The 12,620-nt window shown below is 48.2% G+C and overlaps 1 protein-coding gene across 1 annotated transcript in view; it reads right to left on the bottom strand.

Moving 5' to 3' along the window:
- ZNF618 (zinc finger protein 618) overlaps nt 1–12,620 on the bottom strand; it is a 143,181-nt gene that overhangs the window by 55,715 nt on the left and 74,846 nt on the right. Inside the window, 2 exon segments of the mRNA XM_031601483.2 lie at nt 1,260–1,355; nt 4,858–5,114. Coding sequence (XP_031457343.2) covers nt 1,260–1,355; nt 4,858–5,114 — 353 coding nt within the window.

The following is a 12,620-nucleotide window of genomic DNA, read 5'->3' on the forward strand; positions in this document are numbered from 1 at the left end:
AACTGGCTACAGCCCGATACACAGGAGTACACACCTGACAAAATAAAACATCTACAACACCCATGCTGCAGCCAGCTCACTATGCCTCCACTGCTCCATGGCCTCGTAGTTACCACAGCCAGCTGCATTTCATGCATACAGACACACCTGGATGGGACAGTCATCAATAGTGGTCACTCTGCAAGGGTTTTCCTGAGTGAAATCCAGGATATCAGCAAGTCAACAGCATCTGCCAGACCTCTCCTCCCTGCTTGAGGACTGATGATGTTAATCACCAACCTTCACAGTTCTCTTCTGCAAACTCTTCCAGCTGGAGCCCCAGAGTAAGCACAGCCAAAAGATGAGCACACTCCTTTCACTTAGGCCCTACCAATCTGTAACTCTGCACAATAGCTGAGGTTCAGCTGTACCAACAGCAAAATGAGACTGACACCCACCTGCACCCCTAAAGCAGCACTGTGCACACACAGAGCACTGGAAAAAAAAAAGAAGATAAAAAGCAGCGAGGGGCTCTAGGCTGACTTTTTTTCCCTGTGCTTCTTGTATTCCTCCCTTCCTCTGCAGATGGCCTACAGAACATACATGCATTTGCTCGTGCAGAAGTTCTTCATGAAAATATAACCCCATACAAGTGACCTCAGTGCTCTCCCTCCGTGACACAAACCAAAATGCATAAGGGACTCTGCCTGGGAAGTAAGGACAGGAGGTGGCCCAGTATGTCCCACAGCCACATATCATCCCCCAAAACTACCCAGGTCTCACGTGCAGTGTGGGGGAAGCTGCAGTCAGCTCCTCTAGAGGACCTCTCCCCACCTCCTGCATGCAGATGGCAGAGCAGGATGACCCACGTGGGGACAGGGAGACAATCCAGCAGCCCACCCGGGTGGGGGCAGAGGCACAGGTCCCAGTATGAGAGAAAGGAGGGACGATTTGCCACAGTACCACGTTAGAGTGAAGGGAAGGTAAAGCAAAGGAAAAGGCATCACTTGGTAAGGTCTTACAGAGAACATGCCTGCGTTGCCTTTGACACTGCCTCTGCAGTCACAGTTTGTCGTGGACTCTGCCAGCTTTGGGATGTGTCATGCAGGTTAAAGCTGTTTGCAGCAGGAGTGGAGATGGGGAAAGATTTGGGTTGGTTGGTGCATTCAGCTTGGCCAGGCTTCTACTGAGCCTTGCAGCTGGAACTTGGGCACGCACCCGGTGCGTTCAGAGCCTTCTCTTGGTCCCTGATTAGACTTTCACACCCTTCCATCACATACCGGAGGTGTATCTCAATGCATGGTCAAAAATCCAGGTCCCTGAATATCGATTTCGTGTATATCCAACAGGAGAGCCACATTCCACTGCTTTTCCATCTAAATTGTGCAAAAAAAAAAAATCAGAAAGGAGCCCTTGAAGTGCATGCACTTCCAAAGGATAATGATGGCCGATGACTATCAAAAATTTCTGAGACCCATCTGTCCCTGTGGCTTAGTAACAAACTGTCAGAGGCTGCACAGAGCTAAGGTTTTTGCAGCACTATTTTGTGGGGTTTAACCAGGGAGAATCCAAAGTGCTCAGGAATTACATGCCCTGAGCAGCTCAACAAGTGAGAGATCAGTGTCACGGCACAAACCAAGCGAATGTATGTTAGACTGACACTCCCAAAGCAGAAGGACTGAGTCTTTACTTCGTCTCAGAAATGTTTCTGATTTTATGTATTACTTGAAAAATCCTCTCCAAAATACTTCTTGTAAAACAGGGACCATGCTGACAGTTTCAACAGCCTTGTATAGAGCTTCTCCTCATCATCTCACAGGTAACTCCAAACAGCCCTGCAAAGCACCAATGCTGAGGTACCCCAACGTTACACAGTGACCCAAAACCAGGCCAGCAGCCCACCCCCTTCTCTTGATTTAAAACGCCAATACTGTTTAATTTTCCTCTCCAATTTAGATGGCTCTGAGGTGAACTTATCAGCCTCCCTGCCCTCCCAGCCCTGCCCTGCCAAATGCTGATGTGCTGGAGATATTTGAATGGCCCTGGCTGAGGCCAGCACGTGGAGCTAGGAAGAGCATGACAGGAAGGGAGGAGCAGGGCTGCTGACTGGGCTGGGAGCAGAAATGTGGAGGCACAGGGCCACGGCCTGGCATGGGAGCAGAGGGCCCAGCTGGCTTCCTTTGCTTGCGGTGCCCCAAGGGGGAACTCATGGGGCTTGTGAGATTTCTGTGAAAAAGCAGATAAAAAGCAAGCGATCCAAAAGCACAGACATCAGCACTGCGCCTTCAGCCAGGCTGTGAACCTCTTGTGCAGCCACTGTGAACCTTGGAATGGAGACTGGAGCAGTGCAGAGCTCAGGGAAAGACGTGGGACCCTGCAGCCAGGCAGGAGATGGATGCATGAGGCCTAAGTTGATCAGAACACTGCAAGAGAGCAGCAGCAGCTGAGCTGGGAATCTCCATTAGAAACTCCTGGAAGGAGCAGACAAAACCATGAAGACAGTAGAGGCCTGCAGGAGATGTGCAGCTCAAAACCAAGGCACAAACCCTGCAACGCACGACGCAGTGCAGCCCCAGCACTGAGCCCCCAGGGAAGCTGCTGTCACCCAGAGCCACATGTGCTCAGCCGCCTGTCCTCACAGCACCAGGAGGACACGGCCTGGGGGGCACTTCCAGGGGATGGAGGGGCTGTGTTTACCTCTGACTCTGCTTCATCCTATGCCATGAATTTCTATCAGAAATAACCATTTTCGACACCTCAACTCTCAGTTTCCCCGATGAAAGGGTGGACAGTCCTACCAAAGTGCTGCCCATCTGCACGGCTGAAGTAACTTCAATCCAGGACTACCAGATCACATCACAACAAGCTGCAGGAGAATATCTCCTGGAAGGATCAGTGAGTGTGCAGAGCCTTTGCTTGGTAGTGGGGAACCCCAGCATCCTCAGCTCTCTGTGATCTTGGGCTGCCTGGGAGCGGAAGCCAAAATCACCAGCAAAGCAGCAGGCATGGGACATTTCTCCTGTGAGCACCACAGATGTCTGTGGCCATGGAAATAGTGTCTGTCTGCGGTTCCTTTGAGGGATGGAGAAGACCAAAAGAATTGACTGGGAGTCAGCTCCAAGAAACCACAAGGAACTGATATCTGGGCACCAGGGTCGGTCAACGCAGAGCACAAGTATTTGGTGGCCAAACAGAAAAGTTATTCAGAGTCACCTCCCCAGCAGACGAGAATTATGTGAAGGGCTGGATGAATGGGGGCACTTAGGAGGCTCTTTGCACAAAGGCTGCTGACTGCCAATGGCCTCAGGACCAAGTTGCCTTTAAAGAAGCCCAGCGTGAGGCTATAAAATAACAAATACGATGCACACTTCATTTCAAGAAGCACTTCCAAGGAGTAGTTTTCCAGTCTACTTTCTGGGGCTTGCTAACCAGTAAATAACCCCCCATCCCTCTCCCCATGGGGAGGGAAATGATGTCCCCTTGCCCCAACCCACCCCCATCACCATCAGTCGGGGTGTGTTGGTGTGCATCCAGACTAGCCAACAGCAAAAACCCACTCTCTGCTTTGTACAACCTCAGCTGAAAACCACATCCTCTGAGGACACCACCTGCAGAGCCCAGCCAGCAGCGTGGGGACGAGGTGTGACAGACACCCAGCTCCATGCAGCTGGGAGAGAAGTTCCTGCTGCCTCTGCTCAGTGGCCTGGGGCACTGGGAACACTCCTGTGCTGCAGGGTTGCCCATCAGGCTTCAACTTCTCAAGAGCTGTGAGGGCACAAAAAGATCTGAAAGTACACAGAGTATTCCCTCCACGTTAGAAGACTTCTAAGTTGGAGCCAGTTACAGGCTTCTTAGGCCTTCCTTAAAGGTTGAATCTGCATAACCAGCAGTGACCTCCTGCTCTTCCATTCTAAACAGCTGTCTTACTGGCAAAGGGAAGGCAAGGATTCTCACAAGACAATCCCCAGCTAATGACACCCTCCGGGGTTTCTTTCCAACAGTGAGAACAGTGATCAAGCAAAAACCAGGAAAAAATCTACCATCAATGCCTGTTTTCCTTCCCTCTACAAGACAAACCAAACACAACAGCAACACCAGGCAGCTTCCTCTCTTGAAGGAAATCTGGTCCGATCCCTCTCTTCTTTGTATCAGCAACTGCCTCTGCTCTCAGTGGCTGGGACCTGCTCTACATCACAGCCAGAGGAGGAAACCTTTCAGCAGGAGCAGAGCCTCTTCCAGGACTGCACAGACATTCCTGGTGCAGTAGGAGAGGATAGTGTGATGATCACAGGGAGAAGAAAAGGATTCTTCTCATCACAGCCATAGGTGGGGTGAGGACAGGAAGTACTGCTTTACTGTTTTGGAAGTGGTGCACCACAGCCAGCTAACAGCTGAAATCATTCCCACAAGGTTACAAGAGAAGCAAACAAATAAACAGCAAACTGCAGAAACTGTTTTTAATCTAAATCTAATTACTTACAGGAAGCATTTGTTGCCTCAAGGCAACTTTCCTCAAAATATTCCAACTTCCTCTCCTGCTCTTCTCCTCACCTAGGACCAACAAACCTGGCAGCAGCCCTGGCTTCACAATGAATTTTATTCAACTGATGGACAAGTGATTTAACACATCAAAAGACACGATAATCCTTCTCACAGTGACCCTTATCATGGCTGAGTCCTTAGTGGTGATCAGATACAAAAAAGAAAGCAATAATTTAAATAAAGTCAACCATCCTGAGCCAGGAACTGCAGTGCCCCTTAGCTCCAGCCCATCCAGCAGAACCAAGCCTCCAGGACCAGCTCTCCAGAGCATCTTTCCTGTCCCCACAGCAGGGGCTCAGGGCACTGAGTGATGGGACGCACCGACCCGCAGCTTACCGAGCGTCTGCTGGTTGCGGACCCCTCCGATCACCACGCAGATCTCAGCTGGCACATCTCCTGGCCCATCTTTTATGTTCTTCTTGGAATCTTTGGTGTCATCCTGCCAGATCACCTCTTCGATGTAGTCATCTGGTACCTCTGTTTTCACCTTCACCTCAGTCATCATTCCAGCTTCTTCACTGGGTGAGGACTGAGATGTCACCGAATCGGAGCCCTCTGCTTTTGGGCTCCGTGGGCTCCTCTTCAAACACTCCCTGAATAGGGGGAAAACAGGAGAAAAAATGAGTTCTAATTTTCAAGCACTCACTTCTAACGACTGGAACTTAATCAAAGGTACTTTTGCTTAATGCAATTTCTTTAAAGTAACTGTCTGTCACATAGGGTAAATAATAAAAATGTAACCAGACAAAAGTAATAAAACCACTTGCCAATACTGAAAATAACCTTAAACAACACAAACAACAGTAGCAGTTGAAAACAGCCTGAATCTCTCTTTACAGAGAGAGTGGTGAGGTGCTGGAACAGCTGCCCAGAGAGGCTGTGGATGCCCTGTCCCCAGAGGTGTTCAAGGCCAGGTTGGATGGGGCCCTGGGCAGCCTGGGCTGGTATGAAATGTGGAGGTTGGTGGCCCTGCGTGTGGCAGGGGGTTGGAGCTTCACGATCCTTGAGGTCCTTTACAACCTGGGCCATTCTGTGATTCTGTGTGAATCAATGAACAGGAGCACAGAACTGGACCTGGTAGGTCCAGGACCCCAACATGGGCAGTCCCAACTTCCAATGCTGTGCCAAGAGTAGCCCACTCATGCGGAGGAAATGCTGAATGTCCCCAGCATTTTTAATTCAGAGCTCACTCTGCCTTCATATTCCTCCATGGGGTAACCCAATCTTGCAAACTCTCTTTTAGCCCTTCAGAGCAACCTGGCCCTCATCCTATGGTTCTCATATGGCTGTACTTAACATACAGTGATGACTGAAGAGGATACGTATGTATCATGATAACAGCTTCCAAGGAGACTAAGTTATGGGCAGACGCAAGCACCAAAGATGGCAGAGAAGGTGTGATGGGCCAGGAAGGATGGGCGAGGAAAGCAAGGGTCCATTCTTCAAGAGCAAATGAAGGAAACAGTATGCGTTATTATCTTGGAAATAGAAAACCAGAAACTCGTGGGAGAAAAGAATCCTAGAACAGCCTGGGTTGCAAAGGCCCACAGTGCTCATCCAGTTCCAACCCCCTGCTGTGTGCAGGTCACCAACCAGCAGCCCAGGCTGCCCAGAGCCACATCCAGCCTGGCCTTGAATGCCTGCAGGGATGGGGCATCCACAGCCTCCTTGGGCAACCTGTTCCAGTGCCTCACCACCCTCTGGGTGAAAAACTTCCTCCTAGTATCTAACCTAAAGTAAATAAATAAACTCTTCACTCCCCATAAGAGAAGGCAGAAACCAATACACCCCAAAGCTGTGGGATAACATCAGCAGATTCAATTTGCTAAGAAAAGTGCTGTGGTGGCAAAAGACAGATGGATTTTAAGTACAACAGAAACAGACCAGGTGTAGCTCCATTTCCAAATGCATCATCCCACCACTCATTCTGGGCTCCCTGTTTTCAAGCCTGGTTATTAATAAATTCCAACACACAATGCAATAATAAAATAATCGCTGCTTCAGTTGTACAAAATCAGAACTAAATACACAACAGGAGCTTAGCCTGTACAAACTGGAGATTTTAAAGAGTCTGTCACATTACTTAGAGTCATAAATAACCAGAACAGCTGACAAGAAAAGTTATAAGCAGAAGCAATAGACAAAACTAAGTGAAAAATAGACTGAACTTCGGGATGAGAGTTATTAGATCATGCAATAATGAAAAAGAAGGAAAACCCCACTGCTTGGAACATCACAGGAAGTCAGAAGAAAGCACAAATTAACAACTCCTGCAATGCTTTTAGATTCTGGTTACGGAGCTGGAAGACAAATCCAAATGCTGCTACTGGAGGAGAAGGTGCTCAGTGGGTAAGGCTGGGAGGCTGAGACAATGAAGGAAGAGAACAATCTTCTGCAATAATAACTGCACAACCTCCTACATGGACATGTAGCTGCTATCTCAAAATGGGTCAATCACATCGTATCACCAGATATTTTATTATTCATCCCCTCATTCTCATTATGGAATGAAATGTGCAATTAATAGCCCCTAAACAGACCGAATTAGCCTTGACCTGCCTTCGCAATCATTCCCATCCTCCTCACACATGCTTCCCTCCATACTCCCAAAATCATCCAGGCCTTTCACAAGCGAGAAAGATGAATTAAGACAGAGAAAATGTGGTTGAAAATTGGAAGTTCTTTATGGTAATATTATTGGATGTCCAAAAAGGTCCATCAATCTCAGCAGACAGCAATGCAGCCGAGCGCCTGCTCCAAAGATGAGGCAAAGGCAGCAGCCAGGAGCGAGTACAGAGGGTGGGATCAATTGTAAATCAATCACACAGCAAAAGTGTGAAATGCAAAGCACTGATAAAGGCAGCAAAAGCTGTAGGTCCTGGGGAGAACCATCCTCCCCCTGGGGGCAGGGGAGGAAGACCAAAACCAAAGCAATACACTTCTCACTCCTAAGCAGAAAAGCCGTCTGTAAAAGCTGGCTTTTCACCTCAACTGAAGGCAAAACAGCCCACTTTGATGGCACAACAACTTGTACAGGCCAGTCCTGCACAGAGCAACACAAAAATCAATGCAGGACCCAGGTGATGTGGAAATAAGAGCCTGAACAGCCAGCACTGAGGTTATGCATACAGCTTTCTGTGCAGAAGATTGACAGGAATAACAGAGATCTTCTGACAACGCCTGGCTTTGCAATATCCAGACATAAATCAGTACATGGCCCAGAGACAGAAATGAGCCAAGTGCAATAAGGCAAAATGCTGTCCTCAACATGCACTGCCCTGAGCAGAGGTACTTCCAGAGGGCTTCCGAAGTGGTTGATTTAGAGCAGATTTATTCATGCTCTGGAGTTAAATCTGACATCACTGCTGCTAAAATATACAGCTGACCCAAGGAGAGGTGGAGTCGGAAAGCAAGATGTGAAAGGGACACCAAAACCAGTGATCCCAGTCACTCAGAACAGCTGCAATGTGGCCCAATGCACACAGGAACGTGGTGCATCAGTCACAGTGCTCATCTCCCACTCACCAGGTCACTGCAGCCACAGGGCCACGCTCTGACCAAAGGAGTAGTGAGATTTTGGGATACGTGTGCATGAGAGCAATGGGATTGCATATGGAGGTCATTTTCTCTCTGTGCAAAGCCACAAAGCCTGCCCCACTGCACTGCTGACAGGCTGAGAGCATCGTTTTTAAAGAGTGATTAGCAAAGCTGGAGAGAATTCTAAAGAGAGGCACTGACATGGTCCAAGAGTGGGAAAAAATTCTTTGTGACTTCATGAGACTGAAGAATTTGAAGCTGTTTTTCATGCCAAAAGGAAGACTGAGAGATTATTTGATTACGGCATATTATTGTCTTCATGGGGAGAAAATGCTGTCTGTCCTTAATTTGGCAGAGAAGAGTGAGAGCTCATCGCTGGAAGTTGGAACCAACTGAAATGAGGCATCAAATATTAGCATGGTGGTGGTCCACCAGAACAACCACTTTCCAAAGGATGTGCTCAGGCTGAACAGATCTCTCAAAGGTTTCAAACCCAGAGCACCCACGCCTGGCCAGTCCCAGTGCTGGGTGCTCCATCCATCCCTGCACTGGGCTGTGTGACTCAGCCTAGTGTGGTGGCATGAAGCTGCAGGATCAGACTGATGGGTTCTCAGAAACTCTGCTCTTCATACGGACTGACTCTCCATATCCACCTCTGCCAAGAAAGTTAACTTCCCAGCAGGGCTGGCTGCTCTAGTTGGGACCTAAATCTGCAAGTATTAATTAAAAGCAATACCATTGCCCTGACATTGCCCCACAAGTTAGAAACCTGAGCAGATACTCAGTGTACAGTGTACCCCAAATGTTTTTTGCAACTGCCATCTGCAGGATTTCATAGCACAGAAACCTGGAAAGGAGTCTGCAGATCCTCTCAAAAACAAAATGAAAACCCACAGCACCACTGGACTTTCACAACTGTGATCCTTTGTGTCTTCTGATGCTTTTCAGAAGAGACAACAGATGTACCCAGGTGTGAGGGAAGCAAGCCTACAGCACCAGAGCTCTCCACCGAGCACCCCAGCATCACCTGGAACCCATCAGGGAAATCTGTGCAGAGCCACATCCCACTCACGTCCAGGGAAAGCACCCAAGGGCTGAGGTGAAAAGGGAATAAATGATCAGCGCTAACTTTAAGAGGTGCCAGTGTTTGACCACTGCTGTTTTGAGAGAGAAGGAAGAGCTTCAACTGCAGACTCGCTCCAGCTGAACGTTCAGAGGAACACCATGGTTTGAAAAATACCTTCACATACATTTGGAATTGGGACAACACAGTCCCAGTCCTCTTTTCTGTAGTACTCCCACAGGTACACATGGACAGCACCTTCATCTCTTCTTACAGCCTTTGAAGGACCGGTGTACAGACTGCAGAGAATCTGTCTGAAGGCTACAAGGTCTTGATTTGAGCAATGGGGTGACTTGCTAGCAATGCCGAAGAACTGCCCCTAACAGCACAGCATGTCCATGGTCCTACTTCATCTAACCACCCTACACCAACGGCACAGAACTGAAATCACTGGTCAGACTCTTAGAAGGTTCACGCAGTGCCTCCATCGGGGCCCACGCAGGTTTGGAGAGAGATGAGGAGGGCAGCAATGGTGGAAGATGGCTCTATTAGCAAACAGAGCATCACCTGTGGAGGACTCTTTCTTCTGATCACACATGAAATCCAGTCAGTGCGTACTCTGGGTCAGGCCAGGCTCCTTGGTTTGAAGCTCAGCTACCAATTTGCTGAAGCAATGCCATTTACAACTGAATATAATCATCTCCAGAGCCCAGAGGGGAGCAGTGCTGAAGGAACAAATGATGTGGGATGGCTGATTTTAAAGCTTCCTGGCACAACTGGGGAAAACCACTGACAGATCACAGCAAGTGGGTAGAGAAAGTGAAATTACAACACTGAAAACCTCAGATAGGATGGAGAGGGGAATGCTCTAGGGTCTGTGAGGAGCTCAAGATAAGTGATCCTGTAAGCCATCATTTCTCCACCACCTCTTTGTTCTCAGCATGTTAGATCCTTTGCAAGTCCATGCTGCTGCACTGGCTGTGTGCTATGCTGATTTTTGCCTCTTCTTTCAGAGGGCGTTCAGTTAGAGAGAAAGCAGCAGCAGGTCCACAACATACTTCTCCAGAAAATCTCCTTGAGATTCACAGTAACACAGAACACTCTGCCTGGCCTTCGGTGAAGAGTCAAAATTACATCTGGCAGCAGAAGTTCTTTTCAACACGATGCACAACGTGACCACGACTGCAAGCACTGTGACACGAGGACAGACTCACACTGGGCCAATACTGACATCAGCCCCATCTACTGAGTTCTCGAAGGGCACTGCTGGGTAACACAGGTATAGCAGTGACAGGATCAGAGCCTCAGGGAGAAGGATGAGACAGATCCCAGCCCTGGAGACTTGCAGCTCATCCCTTGTGATGGTTTGGAATGCAGTCCCTGAGCTCAAACCACTCCTTCTTGAGGGTGAAACAATGCAATTTTACAGTGTTCAAGTGTTGCCTTCCAGGGATTGGCTGCAATTACCTCTGCAAGTCCAACCTGCTAAATGGCACGTTGTCTTAGAGATCCAAGAGGCTTTTGCTTGTTGAGGAGAGGAGGCAGAAGCTGCTCACCACCATCACTCAATGGCAAGCTTGGCTGCTCCTACCTTGAGCTACTGTTTCACTTTCCAGAACAGGCCTTATAGATTTTGAACATTAAAGAGACAAACAAACATTCTGTGTGTATGTGTCACTCCTCCACCTAAGTAGGTCACAGAGCCAATTACTGCATCACCAGCTCCACCATCTCACAATGCTCATTTCCACAATGCTGCCTGCTTTGATCATCACACTTTCATCTTCTGATGACGATACGGCCACTTTCATGTCAAACACAAGCATGTGAAGGCAGAAGAGATTTAAGGAGGCTTGATGAAGAGTCAGCATGGGGAGCTGGACAGGTATGGGTAGCTACATCTTCTTGGTATCATTTAGATGGAGCTACAAGAGCTCCTAAAGCCTAAAGCTTTAGCCAGCCAGATGATGCAGCAAGGAAATAGGCAACAATGCCTCATGAGCAATGCTCTTCCAGAGGGGAGAACCAACGGAATGGGTGGCTGCTTGCAAGTCTCCTCTGCACTGTAACTCTATCAATGAAACCAGGGAATCCCCTTCCAGCCAGCTTTCTGCCAAAGACGGAATGGAGGGGAAAGAGGTGCACACCACAGAGCTGCAATACGGTGCTGCTTTTATCTTTGAAGAGTATTTCTTTCTGGCAGTGATAAGCAGAACCGGCAATGACTGAAAGCAAATGGGAACCGTCAGCTGCTGCAGCCAGAAGAGACTCACATTTGCAGTCTGCTTTTTCTGATCTGGAGTAGCATTCTCATAAATAATGAAAGTGACTAAAAGCTACTTAAAAAACACACACTCCTCCCTTATGAAAGAATGAGGAAAAAAAACCCAATTACAAAAGGACATTTCTTCCAGCTAGGAATAATTTGTCATGTAATTCTCTGAAGACAGCAACAGCAACATGCATGCTCAGTGCTCCCTTTTGAGTGATCTGTGATTGTGTATGTACTCAGATGGCTTCTAATGAGGCTATTTTTATAGCACACATCCTGCTGCGCTTTTGGGGAGGAGCAAAGTGAGATCAACGGAGAATCAGTCCTCAACGTCAGCTCCTGGGTATTTTCTCTCCAAAGGAGAGGAAAAGGAAGTAAATGTGGAGGAGGACATACTCTGAATCAACACCTACAAAGAAAGCTCTTCCTCCCCAGCAGCAAACATGGAGCACCCACAATTTCTTCTGGACTCCATTCAAGCTGGAAGGAGCACAGACACACGGCTAATGCCCTGACAGCAATGATGGCAACACCTAACTCCCCCATGGCCAAGCATGCTGCGTCCCCTTTTGCACTACTAGAACACTATTGCTCAGTCCTTGGTTTGCTCTTCTGGTCTGCAGGACCAAAGAGATTCAGAAGAGCACAGTAATTAGGATCATGCAGTGGATGCTTGCAGGGCCAAGCTTTGCAGTGCCCACCAGGACAGTGTAACCACTGGGACACTACAACTTGCCTTCTCAAAACCAAAGGGCAGCTGGCTGATGTCACACCAGATGGAAAGGCCTCAACTGCCCAAAGTGAAAGGAAGCAAAAACAGACAGTTGAAAAAATGGGGCTCAATTTACAGATGTCTGCCATGGTTTTCAAAGAGCCATGACTGGAGCTAAGGGAAGTGGAATGGATAGAACAGATGGAAATGAACTCTGAGTTTACATGGAAACGATCAAAGTAGAAACAGAATGAAAACAGAAACATAAAATCTGCTTGACTGATGAATGGTTTGTGGTGGCCTTCCTACCCCTCCTCAGTTCTCGTTTGCTGCAGAAGAGTGGAGCAGGAGAACATTACTGGTCATCTGAAAGAACAGGTAGGTAGGAATTGTTTTTCTGAAAGACCAGGTAGGCAGGAATTGTTTTTCTCAGTGTTAGAGATGAACACTGCTTCTCATCTCCATGCTTCCTGCTTCAGCTCTGCATGCTCTCCCTGCTTGCCCAGCCGGTGCCC

This window comes from Phasianus colchicus, chromosome 19, assembly GCF_987193195.1.
Source record: "Phasianus colchicus chromosome 19, bPhaCol1.hap1.1, whole genome shotgun sequence".
NCBI classification, from domain to species: Eukaryota; Metazoa; Chordata; class Aves; order Galliformes; family Phasianidae; genus Phasianus; species Phasianus colchicus.